The sequence below is a fragment of the Canis aureus genome, chromosome 13 (assembly GCF_053574225.1).
Source record: "Canis aureus isolate CA01 chromosome 13, VMU_Caureus_v.1.0, whole genome shotgun sequence".
Classification (NCBI taxonomy): Eukaryota; Metazoa; Chordata; class Mammalia; order Carnivora; family Canidae; genus Canis; species Canis aureus.
The window spans coordinates 47,149,306-47,166,351 of record NC_135623.1 but is presented as its reverse complement, the minus strand read 5'-3'; the positions used below and the strand labels follow the sequence as shown (position 1 = coordinate 47,166,351).

The following is a 17,046-nucleotide window of genomic DNA, read 5'->3' as shown; positions in this document are numbered from 1 at the left end:
CCCATTGTGTGGATATCCTATAATTTTTTATCCATTCATTTATTGATGGACATTTGCATTATCTTCAGCTTCTGGATATTATAAGTAAGGCTACTATGACCATTTGTGATAATAGAATTTTTTTGTAGGCTACACTGAATTTTCTATATCTATGATTATGTCATCTGTAATAATATGTACAGTTCTACTTTTTCCTTTCTAATATGGATGTCTGTTATTTCTTTTTCTTACCTGATTGCCCTGACCAGAACCTCTAGTACAAGGTTGAATGGAAGTGGTGAGGATGGGGTGGGGGTGGGGGGGTGGTTCCTGGCTGGTTTAGTTGGTTAAGTGGCTGCCTTCGGGTTGGGTCCACATGGAGCTCCTCATCAGGCTCCCTGCTCAGTGGGGAGCCTGCTTCTTCCTCTACCCTGTTTGCACTCTCTTGTGCTTGCTCTCTCTTAAATAAATAAATAAATTCTAAAAAAAAAAAAAAAAAAAAAAAAAAGAAATAGTGAAGATGGATATCTCTTTTGCTCCTGATCTGAGGGAGGGGAACCTTCAATCTTTCACATTAAGTAGAATGATCACTGTAGGATTTTCAGATGTTTTTTTATCATGTTGAGGAAGTTCCTTTTACTTCCTAGTTTGCTGAGAGATTTTTATTAGGAATGGATATGGGATTTTGTTAAATGCTTTTCTGTGTCTACTGAGATGATCATGCTTATTTTTTCCTTGTTTGTTAATATAGTGAATTATCTTAATTAATTTTCAAATGTGAAGCCAATCTTTGCATTCCCAGGATAAAACCCAGTTGGACATAATGCATTATTCTTTTTATATATTATTGAACTTAGTTTGCTTAATTCTGTTTATAATTTTTCATCGATGTTCATGAGTGATATTAGTTTATAGTCTTCTAATGTTTTTTTTTTTTCTGGTTTTGCTATAAGGGAATAACTGGGCTTCAAAAAAGAGTTGGGATATACCCCTATTCTCTTTTAAATTTTCTGGAAGAGTTCGTGTAGAATTGGTATTATTTTTTTCTTAATCTTTGACAGAATTCTCCAATAAAGCCTGGAATTTTCTTTCTGAAAGGTTTGTAACTACAAATTTCATTTCTTTAATAGATATGGGGTTATTTAGTACTGACTTAATAGCATTCTGCAAATTCTAATATGTGGTATGCTCATAAATATTTTCTAATTTCCCTTGTGATTTCTTTTTTTGATCTATAAATTATTCAGAAAAAATGTTAGTTTCCTAATATTTGAAAATTTTCCAGATACCTTTCTGTTATTGATTTCTATTTAATTCCATTGTGATCAGAGAACTTTGCATGAATTAAATCCTTTTACATTTATTGGGGCTTACTTATGGCCTATCTTGGAAATTTTCCACATGCAATTTTAAAATAATGCCCATTCTGCATGTGTTGGACTGTTCTATAAAAGCTAATTAGATCACGATGGTTGCCAATATTGTGAAAACCCTGAATATCCTTACTGATGGTCTCTCTACTTGTTCAATCAACTACTGAGAGAAGAGCATTGAAATCTCTAATTTACCTATTTTCTTTGCAGTTCTAGTACCTTGCTATTTGTTTTCTACTTCTCTCATCTGTTCCTTGTGCCTCTTTTTCTGCCTTTTTTAGATTAAGTATTTCTTGCGACTTCATATTATGTCCTTTGTTGGCTTATCAGCTATAACTTATTATTTTAGTGCTTCCTTTGGGGCTTATCATCTACATTTTTAACTTTTCAGCCTCCCTTCATGTGATATTACAATAACATACCTCTCTTTTAACCCTCCTAATTCTTACTTTCCATCTTTCCCCTCCTGACTTTGTTTCTTTTGTCATAAATTTTACTTTCACTTATGTTACAAACACCACAATGCATGGTTATTACTTTTGTAATAATAAAAACCTCATGCTTATCCATGTAGTTATCATTTCCGATGCTCTTCATTCCTCTGTGAAAATGTTTCCATCTGGCATCATTTTCCTTCTGACTTAAGGACTTCTTTTAGCATTCCTTGTAGTGCTAAAATTGTCCCAGTGACAATTTCTTTCAGCTTTTATATATCTGAAAATGATTTTATTTTGCCTTCATTTCTGAAAATTATTTTTCCTTAGCACAGAATTCTAGGTGATAGTTTTTTAGAATGTATAGAATTTTTTTAGAATTCATAGAATTCTAGGTTGACAGTTTTTTTCCTTAAAGATGTTATGCCACTGTTTTTTCACTTGCCTTACTTTGAGAGAGATCTGCTATCACTCTTGTCTTTGTTTCTGTATATTTAATGTGATTTTTTTCTCTGCCTACTTACTTTTTCATCTTAACCACAGGTTTTGAGCAATTGGATTATTATGAGTCTTGGTGTGGTTTTATTAATGCTCCTTGTGCTTAGGTTTTCTTGAGCTTCTTGAAACTGAAATTTTAGTTTTTATAAAATTTGGAAAAATTTTGGCCCTTATTTCTTTTTTTAAAAAAAGATTTTATTTATTCATTAGAGACAAACAGACAGAGGCAGAGGGAGAGGTAGGCTCCCTGTGGGGAGCCCGATCAGGACTTGATCCCAGGACCCTGGGATCATGACCTGAGCCAAAGGCAGATGCTCAACCACTGAGACCCCCAGGCATACCTTGACCCTTATTCTTTATACATTCCTTTGTCCTTTTTAGGGACTCCAATCACACATATATTTCACTGCTTGAAGTTGTCCTAAAGCTCAATGATGTTCTTCTTTTTTCTTCCAGAAAACAGAAATTTATTTTTTGAATAATAAAAATAATTATTTTTAAGAGAGAGAGAGTGGAGGGGCAGAGAGAAAGGGAAAGAGAGAATCTTTTTTTTTTTAAAGATTTTCTTTCTTTCTTTCTTTCTTTCTTTCTTTCTTTCTTTCTTTCTTTCTTTCTTTCTTTCTTTCATAGAAAGAGAGCACAAGGAGGGAGCAGCAGAGGGAGAGGGAGAAGGGAGTCTGAGGTGGGGGCTTGATTCTAGAACCCTGGGATCATGACCTAAGCTGAAGGCAGATGCTTAACCAACTGAGTCACCCAGATGTCCCTGGAGAGAGAGAATCTTACGCAGGCTTCATGTCCAGAGTAGAGCCCAATACGGGGCTCAATCTCACAACCCTGAGATCAAGATCTGAGCTGAAATCAAGAGTTGGATGCTTAACTGACTGAGCTACCCAGGTGCCCCAATAAATTTTTTGAAGCAGACTTAGACTCACTGCAAAATTTAATGGAAAGTACAGAGAGTTCTCATATATACCCCTCCCAACACATACACAACCTCCTCCACATCTGACATCCCACATCAGAGTGGAATATTTGTTACAGCTGATGAACCTACACTGATACATCATTATCATTTAAAGTCTATATTTACATTAGAGTTAACTCTTGTGTTATATATTCTGTGTGTTTTTCCAAATATATAATGACAGTGTCCATCATTATAACATCATATAGAATAGTTTTAATGCCCATAATATATTTTATATAGGGTGCCACAGAGTGACACTTGAGCTCGTACTAGTCTACCACTCCAACCTTATTATTCTCCTTCTCATACACTCTGACCCATCCATACTGGCTTCTTTTCAATTTCTTCAACACATCAAGTTCATTTTCTCCTCTTCTCTTGTCCTTTGCACTTGCATTGACTTTACCTGGAAATCTCTTTCCTTTGATCTTCACATATGGTTTTCTTGTCCTTCATAGAGACTATTGTCATTTACCTCACAATCACTTGCTAATCATATTACTCTGTTTTTTTAAAAAAATCTTCATAGTACTTATTACTATCCAAAGTGATTTTGTTCATTTATTTATTTAATAATTCATTGTCTATTTCTCTTCAGCTTCATTGTCTGACACCCATTAGAATGAAATATGGGATCCTGTTCACTGCACATAAAAACTTGCCTGGTGAAAAAACAAACAACAAAACACACACACACACACTCACACAAACACACAAAGACTTGCCTGGTCACATAGTAAGTAGTTAGAAATATGAAAAGTAAATGCATGATGATTATATTTGCCTGAAAATCAGTGATCTTTCTTAATCAAAAGGGATTATATCTATACTGAACCCCTATACATATATTTGCTTTCTTCTTTCATCTGACTAATGGAAGGCAGGAAGTGGGATGGGCAGTGTGTGTGTGTGTGTGTGTGTGTGTGTGAGTAAAACAAACCTTATCAGCACGGCTCCAAATGGCTTTGGGAGGTGGCTCTCCACTGATAGGAATCTCAAGACGAAGCTTGCTTCCTGCAATTACTGTCACTGTATTGTCAGCATCGAGACCATCCAGGATGATCTTAGGAGGATCTAAAATATTAAATATAGCCTTTGTCATCAGACAATCATTTCCATTATGAATATCTGGGCTAGTACTTTGCTAGTGCTAAATATTGGTCGTAACCAATATTTTATCTGGCCAAAAAGAACATGAAGAGTCAAAGTAGTTAGTGCCTGGCAATCTTGCAAAACGACTTCACTATAAGACTTCGTATAAGAATCAACTGTTATGATTAGTGACTTATACCAATTAATGTATTTTTTCTTTATATATCATACTTTTCAATGTGTTATATTTCCAAGGTAAGCGAAAAAACACCAAAAACCAAGAACACAAAATTCTGCAATGATTTATCTACTCACCAATAACATGAACTTTGGCAGGCAAAGTAATAGAGTAGGCATCTGGTGCAAATACATAATCACCTTCATCTTCAAGGAGAGCATTGGCTATCACTAACTTGTGGATTCTAAGGAAATACGAAAAACATTTCTAAGAATTTACAAAGATTTAGATTGTTTATGGCACAACTGAAGAGACCCTGCCCTTTATCTGATTAACTTATTTAGTGCAGGCCGGAGAGAAAGACAGACCAAGAAACAGAAAGAGAGAATATGAATATGAAAGCTTAATTTTCCTTTTTATTGGTACACTATTAAATATTCATCTTGGAGTATATGAAATTATCTGCACAAATACAGCCTGCTTATTATGCATGCAAGAGTTTATTATTCCTTTCTCATCACATAGCTTTTAAAAAAGACTAAAATATAACATCTCACTAGAGCCACACTTTAAGATTTAAGAAATTACCAATAATAATCTTGATTTTGGCTTTATATGCTAAATCTAAAAGCAGGAGTTCTTAACTTTTTGGGGGTCAGTGAATATCTGATGGACACCATCGATTTGCTCTCTGGAGAAAAGTGTGTATTTTTGAATACACAGACCTTGCTTACAGCTTTAGAGAATTTATGGGGCCCTCTGAAGTTCATTTATGATATCCTAGAATTCATAGATCCAAGGGTAAGAAAGCTTGCCTTGGATTTTTGCTAGATTCTAGGATATTATGTCCACCCCAAAAATTGTGAAAGCTCACACGACACTTACTAGTTAGGGACAGTTAATCCATTTTGATTCATTCCTTAACTAAGACTCAGTATCATTCCTTTAACCTCATGTTTGATGGAAAAAAATGAGTTGATGGCATTTGAATAGACAAAGCACCATGCCATGAGGTACAAAAAAGGAATCACTGGTAGGACAGGATGTAGAACAGAGAAATCATGTTCTTGCTGTTTGGAAGCAAAGAACCAGACATAGATCCTCTCTTTATGACTACTCTCCAGGCCTCCTCACCAAATATGTTAATTTAAAAGGTAAAGAAAATAGATATGGGGATCAGCCCTCCCTTATGGATCACCTAACTTGCTTACCTTCCTTTGTGAACAACCTTTAGACGGTCACTTTCCTGAATAGGTAGGCCATTTTTAGTCCATTTTCCTGATATGTTTTCAGAGATTTCACACTTCAAGCAGATTTCTTTTCCAAGGTGTACAGTTTGATCAGTCAGAGGTGTCAAAATCTTCAGAGGTTTCACTACAGAAATAATAGATAATTATAAGTGCCAAACCCAAACTCCAGACAGGCCAAGATGGTATCTGGTTTTAAAAATGAGAATTTGTTCCAGTGCAATTGATTTGTTAGGGGACAATTGGAACATAACACAAAGTTTGTGCTTGATTATGCATGATTTCATTCATGAAAAAGAGAAAATGGCACCCAGCTGACTGAGCCAGGTAGGACTGCACAAAATGCATTCGCACACACATACACACGCACGTGACAAATATCTACCAGTTACCTGAATTCACCCACGCAATATGAGACACATTCATGCACACTGGCGATTACCACTGTCCATCCAATTCCAAATAACCTCTTTCTACCATTTCACAGTGGCTCACTAGATGCAACACTTCCCACACCATTTCCACAGGCAAATTCCAGGTCTCGTTTAACATAAAGTGCCATATTTATTAAGTATTTGATGTGTAAAACTGTGATATTAGTTTTATTAGGTTCTTTTTTTTAATGCGTGCTGACAAAATTTTTGAGTGTCGTGCCCATCATCTCCCTTTCCCCAATTTGTCTTGTGGTTTTTATTGCATGAGTTTGTACAGCATAGTGATTTTAAAAATGCGTATATTGCATTATGGTAGAACTGACGGTAATTACTTTAAATGGCTACAAATAGCAGGTAAGGATCTGTCTATGATTGAAAAATCTTCTTGGTATTAAACTAAAATGGACACAATTCTGTGAAGCATAAGGAGTGTAACTGAGATAACCTCTGAATAATTCAGTGATCCTATGGATCACAATTGGACTAAGAAAGAAGTAAGGAAGCAGGGCTTCTTCTCTGCGTGTATTGCCAAACTTCCTGTGAGATTTGCAATTTTAATTTTCATGGCTAACTAGAAGATCCCGACCCTGCTGCTGAGGACTGACTACTATTTGGGGCTTTTGGGGAAGTACATGAATTCTCTCATGCCTCTGGATTCTAGCAGCAAATGAGTTCTTACAACATTCTCATTTCAGCCTCCTTGGTTTGAGCAACTTCCTTTCTACTCCAAGTGTAGTTGCAGAATGTTGAATGTTTATTTAACGAGTAGATAGCAAATTCATTCATGGGTTATGCAAACATCAGGATTTTATATCCTATCTAAGTATTCACTGTCTATATATGTGGTCTTTGGATTAAAGTATTTCTTTAGTATTTGGATAACTTCTCTGGCAGGTGATTTTTATACTCCCTGATACTGTTATACTATTAAATTGAGTAGTCAGTTCTATCTCAGAGATCCTGACTGCTATGACATAGACATTCAGTTAGAATGGAACCCAATTTTACATTTTTAAGATTGCCACAGTAGAAATCAAATAGACTGAAACTTTCCTAAATTTGAATTTAAAAAAGGCAACACCATTACTTAGCCAACTTGGAGGATACTCAAGGAAATCTTACTTACAGTCAACACTAAGCTTAGCAGACGACTGTCCTCCTGTTGTCATTACAGAATATTCTGCGCTGTCAGCCTTCGTTGCTCCTTCTATGATCAAAATATGTTTTTTGCCCTCAACTTTAATTCGGTATCTTGATCTTGGACCAGGGATAATCTCCTCACCATTCTTAAACCTGAGTTAAAACAGATTATAAAATGGATTATAAAAAGAGTTTTGTAAAAGACTCTTTAGGAGATGCACATTATTGGTTTTTCTTTTTTTCTGTATCCTGGAATCTAAGAACTATTTGTTAAATTAAACAATGTATGGATCGTTACATCAAATGGATTAGTAATATAACAAGTATTGTCTGAAAAATTCCATTAGAAGGACATCAGTCCCTTCTTCCCATTCAAGATCAATCAGATGAAGATGCTAAGAGTGGATATTACCTCTTGACCCACACTAATAAGAACAGCATCATTTAATATGTCTTAAAGTTAGCTATGATTCTAGATAAGAATGAACAATCTACTCTGTACCAATTACCACAGGTACATGCTGTGTAATTTACTATACTTCTCCACAAAGCATTTCATTTTAGGATTCTGAATCTCGTACCTTTAATTTTGAGGTTACTCACACAGAACTTGAGAAAACACTCCCTATCCACACACACGCAAAAATAATACTTTTATTTTTAAAAGTATTTGGTGATTCTTAGTCTAAAATATTTTCCTGTGGTGCTGTGACAATAAGGTAAGTGGGGATTAAATGAAAAATATACATGTAAGTATACTTTTCCATGTAAGTTGCCAGTGTGGCATAGTGAGAGTAAGCGAAGTATACACGTTAAGAGCATCCAGGGCAGCCTGGGTGGCTCACCGGCTTAGCACCACCTTTGGCCCAGGGCATAATCCTGGAGACCCAGGATGGAGTCCCACGTTGGGCTCCCTGCATGGAGTCTGCTTCTCCCTCTGCCTGTGTTTCTGCCTCTGTGTGTGTGTGTGTGTGTGTGTGTGTGTGTCTCATAGATAAATAAATTAAAAAAAAAAAAAAAAAGCATCCACAGAATTTGGAATCAAACAGACCCAGGCAACTGTAAGCCACCCATTTCTTAGTAAGTGCCTACTTCCCCACATTTATCAACCTAGATTTCTGAATTGCTTTCCAGTTTCATAGGTGAAAAAGCCCCCAGTATCTTCATAGTTTTAGTTACCATTTCTACTAATGTGAATGGTTATGATTCTTTTCACATGTATAAAAGCCATTTCCTGTTCTCCAATCCATGAAGGCACATTTTTTTAATCTATTACAAATAGATAGACGTCTGGAAAGTTATTTACCATTTCACATTGGCGTCGTCTTCAGACACCTCACATTCTAATTCCACTCTTTCTCCACAGTAAGCATTCGTATCTTCCAGCTGTTTGGTTACCAAAATTGGAGGCTCTAGTGTGAAAAAAGGGAGAATCAGAATCATTAAATGTCCAAAACCTGCTCATGACCACAGATTTGTTCACAGATGAAAGACCAACAGTAAGAAAGTGTCATCTACCATAGGGCTATGTTAGATGATGGTGAGGTTGGGTTTTTTTTACTTTTTTTTTTTTTCAAAATAGCTGGCAAACCTGGGTGGGGCTTTCCCAATTTTCTCAGAACTCTTCAAATCAAATCAATTATTGTTCTGGAGAGCAGACAAAACACGTATCAAATATCCTTCTTCTGGCAAATATGAAATCAAGTGGTAGACATGTCTGATGAAGGAGAATTGGTAACTATGATTCTTTGATTCTGGTTCTAGGTGGATGATAGGTCTGTATTCAGAGGGCCTCAGGGACACAATGTTTTAGTAAATGATCATCTTCAGCATCCTCAGTGTCAGCCACTGATACCCTTTTACTAGTGAAGCTGGTTTCTAGAGAAATCTCTTTGTGATCAGCTGAATGTGCAAAATGAGGATTATCCAGTAGAGCTTGTTGGGTTCCAGAAGCTATAACTAAGAATAATTGTATATCGCTTGCTTGAGTCAAAAACATGGGGCATTTTGACTCACCAGTTTGTTTGTTTTTTTCTCCCCTCAGCCTTTCTAGTCTTCAGCAAACTTGAAGATTAAGTAGGCTATACAATAACCGCCAGTGTAAAGGAGCTTCCACTCAGAGCCAACCTAACACCCGGGCTGACCCACTTCTAGAGATACTATTACCTCTGCTCTAGAGCTCAAGAGCTCACCTTGTCATGCTCATTTTGATCACTATCCCTGGGAGAAGGAGTGCCCAAGGCTATTGAAGACGACAGTAAGAAATCTCACTTTACCTCTCACAAAGAGCTCAGTGGAACATTTCTCATCACCAGCTGTCACATAATACTCTGAATCATCCGTCAGCCCACAGTTATTGATAAACATGATTCTTTCACATCCTTTATGTTCAAAGATGTATCTGTTTTAAATAGGAGGGAGAGAACAGTCCGTGACCTTGATTTATTCTTTCCTTTATTACCAGCAAATCTGGCTTATAATTCAGTAATGTTTAAAAGTCAGGTATATAATTTTGATCTGCCATTTATGTAGCACATCTTACATAGTGAACACAAAACATGAAACACTTGTTATCTTTATAACACATAATGTAATACATATGCCTCTTTATACATAATATTTAATTTCTGTATTTTTATAAAAGGTTTTAATTTCCACTACAAGTCAGTAATAATATATTTCCTATTTAATTTTTTTAACCTATTGTTGGAAAATAGGCTTGGCTGAGGTTGTCAGAGAGATTTGGAACTCTGTACAGTTTTTTAAATGACCAGTTCATCTAGTTTATAGGTAGAGAGGGACTCAATCTTATTCATTGATTCATTGATCCCACTCATTGCCTAGTGCAATGTCACATAGATTTTGCTAGGTGAATAAGTGATTATACAGTCTAAGCAGTAATATGAACTTAATCACTAACATAGGCAGTAATTTTATAGAATGTGATGGCCTTTTAATTGAGCTTAAGAACTAGTGTTGTCACATCACAGTAACCACCTACTAAAAAAGAACTTGAGTGTTTGGAAACAAAAAACTAAAAGCCAGGAATATCACAAAATTTAATTGTCTGTGATCTGGATTATGAATGAGTATATTAAGGCATTATAACAGACTGATGAAAAAGTTCTCATTTGGAAAATTCCCAAATTGAAGACTTCAAGAATAAAGCATTACACAACATTTTCTAAATAAAGATAACTGATTAAAATTATGTTTTTGGTAAATTCAAGCCACTTTCAAGAGATTTTTATCAGACTAAACATTATCATCATAAAGTCACTCTGCAGGCATGGCCCCATTAAGAAATTGGAAACCACCTAATTGTACTCCAGAAGCGACAGATTTTCAGGATTAAAGTCTTTTTATAAATGTGCATGTGGCTCCTGTTAACTTAAAAAAATACACTGGAGTTGAAAATCTCTCAGGCTGAGAAGGCTCTCTGTGAAGCAGTTTCATAATAAACTAGCGATACCATCAGACATCAGGGATTAGTCTGATTCCTTCCTTTGAGAGGGCCAAAATATAAAACACAGGCTTTAGATACTCTTTTGTAAAAACAAAAGTTCTCTAATTATAAGGTGTTATTTCCAGTTGGTTTATCAAGTATGTATTTCAAAATTTTCAAAGTTTTATTTTAAAAATTGGGAGAAGTTTGGCAATGCTCTGAAATAATCACATATAACATATATTGACACAAAGCTAGAACTAGAATCACTCAACAATAATTTGTATAGAATTGAAACATAAAACAAGGTTTTATATAGCACTATATGTTAATGGTTCCAAAACCATTATATAGCACTATAATGTTAATGGTTCCAAAATCTATGAAAAGTTTTTATTCTCCCTCCATCTGATTTTGCATTAAAAAGGCATAACTAAAATGTGTTTTTATTTACAGAAAATTAAGTCAAATTACTGTTTGATTTATTCAGCTATCCCTGAGTATTTGCAAAGCCCACTTACTTCGTACTGGGTCGAATTTCTTGACCATTTTTATACCATTTCACCTCCAACTTTGGGTCTGCCAGTTCCACAGCAAACCTTACTCTGCCTCCTTTATCCACTTGATATGCAGGATCAAGAATTTTTGCAAAAGCTGATAGAGAGAAAAAGCAAAACTATGTCAATATGTGCACACACATGCTATGAATTTAAATAGTTGATGTATGTATAAGAACCTAAAACTAAATGAAAATTCGAGACTCGAAGTAGAAAAAAATTAGGAATCTTCCAAAGTATCCTCTATGTTTTAGAATTCAGTGTTGATTTATATATGATAAGATGGTTTAAAAAACTGAAGAGAATCCACATGTTTTTGAAACAAACATAAGAATTATTGAAGAGCAAAGAAACTGAGGGTTGCTAGAGGGAGGTAGGTGGGAGGATGGGGTAAGTGGGTGATGGGCATAAAGGAGGGCACGTGATGGGATGAGCACTGGGTGTTCTATGCAACTGACGAATCACTGAACTCTACCTCTGAAACTAATGGTACACTTACTATATGTTGGCTCATTGAATTTAAATTTTTAAAAATGGGGGGAAAGGAAAAAATAAAAATTGGAAAAAAAGAATTATTGACGAGACTTTAAAAATGATTGTCCTAATTCTTCAGGGAATTATAAAGCACCTAAATGAAACTGAACTTGAAGAACATGCCTATTCTCCTAGCATGACTACTATCAGAATCAAGGGCACTATCTTTGTACTTATGTATGTCACAGGAAGTTTTTTTTTTAATCACAGAGTTTATGAGATAAATTCAATGACTCATCAAATTAAATAGAATGCCTTTGGCTAATTGAAATAGTAGGCTTATCAAAATTTTTGTATTGTGGAAACTTGCCCAAATAATGACACATTTAAAACACTCCCACAGGGGCACCTCGGTGGCTCAGTTGGTTAAGTGTCTGCCTTTGGCTCAGGTCATGATCCCAAGGTCCTGGGATAGAGCCCTGTATCAGTCTCTTTATTCAGTGGGCAGTCTGTTTCTCCCTCTCTTTCTCCCCCTGCCCTTCCCCCCCACTCGTTTTCTCACTTTCTCTCTCAAATAATACAATCTTAAAAAAAAAATAAAGATAAATAAAACACTCCTTACCTAAATAGTTAGGAACTCAGGATTTCAAAACATTTTAAATAACAGAGGACACAGTAGTTAAAAAATATATGATCTTTGAAAGGTCCTAAGCAGATGTTAACTTCTTTTCTTAATTTAATTATTTTTCCTTGATTTTAATGATAATACTCATTTAGAGAGTTTGGAAAATACAAGTGTGTAATGCCTCATGGAATTTTTATGCTTGCATTTACATCATCCCAACTTTGTTATACTATTGCTTAAATAGGCTCACTTCCTTGTATTTTAACACAGTAAACACTAGCTTTAAAGAAAGTTATCTATCCTATACCTCAAGACCTCAATTCAGAGCTAAGTGGTAAGAATTAGATCAGCCAGTGTGGAGAAAAGAGATGTCTGCTTGGCATTCACATGTTTGTGACTCTCAAGGACAATACTTCTAAAAGTTTTGAAGTTTCAAAATAGTGGGAATGGCTGAGTTCTGTAAACAAACCAAAAACAAGACACTTCTATATTTCTCTGGGCCTAATTGCTCCACCAGTTTACAGGGGGTTGAGAAATAATGGGTAGATTTTTTTTTAAAAAAGGAGGTGGTGAGAGACTTTAAATTCTATTTGGGCACCCAGGTTGGGTACTCAAATAAGTGAAAACATAAATTCTATTGGGACGTTAAGAAATAATGAACAGTAATAGGATTGGTATGTTCCCTTCATGCATCACAAAACAGGTAACTGACCCAACCAGGTACAGGAAATTTGGAAGAGCACGTAATCAATTTAAAACGTATTTAAAAAAAAAATTAAATTTTAATTTAAATTGCAACATCTCAAAGTATTTTTTTTAAAGATATTTAAAACCACAACAAAATGCAGTCACTTCAGATCCCTAGAGAGCTGCACTGCTATATTCCAGAACCTTCTGGTAACCGCATCAGGGTGAGAGGTGGATTCCCCGCCCCTCATGAAATTGGTTCAAGACTATGAGGGTCAAAGCAAGGAACATCTACTCTGCGCACGTAAGAATCAAGCATTTGAGAGGGAGGGCGATGTGGAGGCTGGAGAAAGGGGCCCCGTGAAACTCCCAGTGGCAGCGAAGATACGGGATGTTCCAGGACGTTTACCCGTGAGGTTTGACCGTTCGCCGGCTCCCGTCTACCCTCACGGCTACAGATGCCCGGAGCCGTGACCCGCGTCGCCTGAGGCCCGGGAGCACGAAAGGAAGGGGAACGCCTGTCCCCGCCGCCCCCCGGGTCCCCGCGTCCCCGCGTCCCCGCGTCCCCCGTCCCCGCCAGCTGGGAGGACGCTGCCCGCAGCCCCGCCCGGGGGCGCTCACCTGCACTCTTCTTCTCCACCCTGCGCATGCGCTTGAGCCGCTTGAGCATGCCGCGCAGGTCGGTGATGCCATACTGGAAGGCGATCTTCTCGTACTCGTTGGGGTTCGCGTTCTTCAGCAGCTCCCACACGTCCACCTCGGGCTCCTCCTCCTGCTGCTTCACCTCCCTACCCGGGGACGGGCCCGAGTCAGGAGCTGCCCCGGCCTCGCGGGCCGCCAGCGGGACCCACTTCCTGGCTCAGCGGTGGAAGCGCTGCGCGTGAAGCCTGGCTGGGGGCAGCCCGCAGCCCGGGACACGGCCAGGCCCCTAGAGATCAGGGGTACGCGCCTGCCAGGCCCCTAGAGATCAGGGGTACGCGCCTGCCAGGCCCCTAGAGATCAGGGGTACGCGCCTGCCAGGCCCCTAGAGATCAGGGGTACGCGCCTGCCAGGCCCTTAGAGATCAGGGGTACGCGCCTGCCAGGCCCCTAGAGATCAGGGGTACGCGCCTGCCAGGCCCCTAGAGATCAGGGGTACGCGCCTGCCAGGCCCCTAGAGATCAGGGGTACGCGCCTGCCAGGCCCCGAGAGATCAGGGGTACGCGCCTGCCAGGCCCCTAGAGATCAGGGGTACGCGCCTGCCAGGCCCCTAGAGATCAGGGGTACGCGCCTGCCAGGCCCTTAGAGATCAGGGGTACGCGCCTGCCAGGCCCCTAGAGATCAGGGGTACGCGCCTGCCAGGCCCCGAGAGATCAGGGGTACGCGCCTGCCAGGCCCCTAGAGATCAGGGGTACGCGCCTGCCAGGCCCCGAGAGATCAGGGGTACGCGCCTGCCAGGCCCCTAGAGATCAGGGGTACGCGCCTGCCAGGCCCCTAGAGATCAGGGGTACGCGCCTGCCAGGCCCTTAGAGATCAGGGGTACGCGCCTGCCAGGCCCCTAGAGATCAGGGGTACGCGCCTGCCAGGCCCCTAGAGATCAGGGGTACGCGCCTGCCAGGCCCCTAGAGATCAGGGGTACGCGCCTGCCAGGCCCCGAGAGATCAGGGGTACGCGCCTGCCAGGCCCCTAGAGATCAGGGGTACGCGCCTGCCAGGCCCCTAGAGATCAGGGGTACGCGCCTGCCAGGCCCTTAGAGATCAGGGGTACGCGCCTGCCAGGCCCCTAGAGATCAGGGGTACGCGCCTGCCAGGCCCCTAGAGATCAGGGGTACGCGCCTGCCAGGCCCCTAGAGATCAGGGGTACGCGCCTGCCAGGCCCCGAGAGATCAGGGGTACGCGCCTGCCAGGCCCCTAGAGATCAGGGGTACGCGCCTGCCACGCGCCTACATTAGCATTGTCGCTTTGCTAGTTAAAAACAGAATATTAGGAAGATAGCAGAAGACATTCTGATTATGTCTTTACTTCTTTTCACTTGGAAGTTTAAAGAGAAGGTGAATTTGTGAGGAACTTAAGATCCCTTGTTATCCGGGACATGGGTACGGAAATCATTTTGAAAAGTGGATTGAGAATGAGAAGATTTAAATACTGATCTATGAAAGGAAAATGATCTCTTTCTACCTTCGTGAATGTACACATCCTAGCTATCTAGGAAGACAGTACAAATAGGTCTTTTAAACCTTAGGATTTCGTAAATAGCATTTTCCCTACTGTATTAGTAAATGTGCACACTAATGATTTTTTGCTGTTTTTTTCTACCAAGAAATTGAAACTGCCAGGTTTTTTTTTTTAAATACGATTTTTGTGGATACGTTCACTTTTTAAAAGACATTTTTTTTCTAAGTTGGCAGGAGAAGTTTGAAGCAAAAAATCCTCTCATATTTCGTCTTAAATAAAGCACTGTCTTGAATTTTTTAAGGCAGGTTGTATATGAATTATGAAAATATGAATGTTAAACTCTAAAGCAAATGGCTAAATTCCAATGAACAAGGGGGGAGTAACTTCTTAGTGTAATTATCAAAATTATGACCCTAAATTTTGATCACTGACTAAAGAACATACAGAAAATATAAAGAATATATATGGCTAGAAAAATATAAAATTTAAAGTACACTTGTCTGTTCTTATTTTAAAGCCAATAAATGAAAGAAAAACTCAAGAATAAACACTCTTTAGGGAAAGAGCCTAGGGTTAATGCAAAATGTAATTTAAATTGAACAAAAAAAATTTCCTTTGCTGGCTAAATAGCTCTTGATTTTTTTTAAAAGATATAGGTGACTGGGGACAACACCTGGGGAACTCAGCGGTTGAGCATCTGCCTCTGGCTCAGGGCATGACCCTGGGGTCCTGGGATCGAGTCCCACATGGGGCTCCCCGCAGGGAACCTGCTTCTCCCTCTGCCTGTGTCTCTGTCTCTCTCTGTGTCTTTCATGAATAAATAAATAAAATCTTTTTTAAAAAAGATATAATTGACTATTTTCATCAGGTTAATTTGGAAATGTTTTAGTGACTACTTCCGGTGAATAATGTGATATGATTTTCCAGAAAACTGGTCAACATCAATGTGAAAACAGATTCATGCTATCATGCCATCAAATGATGGTTACATATGTTTGCATTGTCACATTAATTACACCTGTTTCTGCATTTTTTAAAATGGAAATAGCAGATTGTAATCCTAGTGAAGGGGAGGAGAATATAAATATTAACATAGAATTTAGGGTGGCGTTAGGCAAGGATGACTTCTCAATATCTAATTTACATTGTCATGTAAGTCTGTGCACCCAGTGAAGGAGGATGCTGAGGCAAATCTCCTGGAAAAATGAAGTGAGAGGTCATGGGTCCGTCAGTGACCTTTATGGGAAGGACTAGGGAACACCATGAGGAAAATGTAACTCTTAACTCAAGACATAGGGCACCTGGGTGGCTCAGTCAGTAGAGCATGGGACTTTTAATCGCCAGGTCATGAATTTAAGCCCCACGTTGGGTGTGGAGCCTCCTTAAAATTAATTAATTAAAAATTTAAAACGTGAGAAACAAGTATTATTTTCATATCACTGAAATAATAACTACAGCCTCTATTAATACAGGCAAATTGAAAGCTTAAGAAAATTGTCCTGAAGTTGTAATATTGGTAATAATTTGCAACGCCTAGTAGGTCTACCACCTGAAAGCAGTCTAAATTTCAGATACATTCTTTAAATATTTTGTAGGCAGTCTTGGATAATTGCAATTAAAATGTGTCTATATGTGCCTATATAAAGTCTCTGTAGATGTTTCTTCAACCGCTTTATTAAGGCTATATTTGTGTCATATTCCAGCCTAAACATAGTCCCCAAACTATAAAAATATACCAAATTACATTGTGTTAAATTCATACTT

At 38.6% G+C, this 17,046-nt stretch overlaps 1 protein-coding gene across 12 annotated transcripts in view; it reads right to left on the bottom strand.

Moving 5' to 3' along the window:
• Positions 1–17,046, bottom strand: part of MYBPC1 (myosin binding protein C1) — an 84,556-nt gene that overhangs the window by 28,568 nt on the left and 38,942 nt on the right. For all 12 annotated transcript variants that reach the window (XM_077846066.1, XM_077846057.1, XM_077846063.1 and 9 more), the window contains 8 exons: positions 13,752–13,918; positions 11,309–11,441; positions 9,619–9,743; positions 8,649–8,754; positions 7,329–7,495; positions 5,733–5,895; positions 4,659–4,765; positions 4,192–4,325 (listed from right to left, as the gene is read on the bottom strand). In XM_077846066.1, the coding sequence (XP_077702192.1) occupies positions 4,192–4,325; positions 4,659–4,765; positions 5,733–5,895; positions 7,329–7,495; positions 8,649–8,754; positions 9,619–9,743; positions 11,309–11,441; positions 13,752–13,918 (1,102 nt within the window). The remainder of the gene's footprint in view (positions 1–4,191; positions 4,326–4,658; positions 4,766–5,732; positions 5,896–7,328; positions 7,496–8,648; positions 8,755–9,618; positions 9,744–11,308; positions 11,442–13,751; positions 13,919–17,046) is intronic.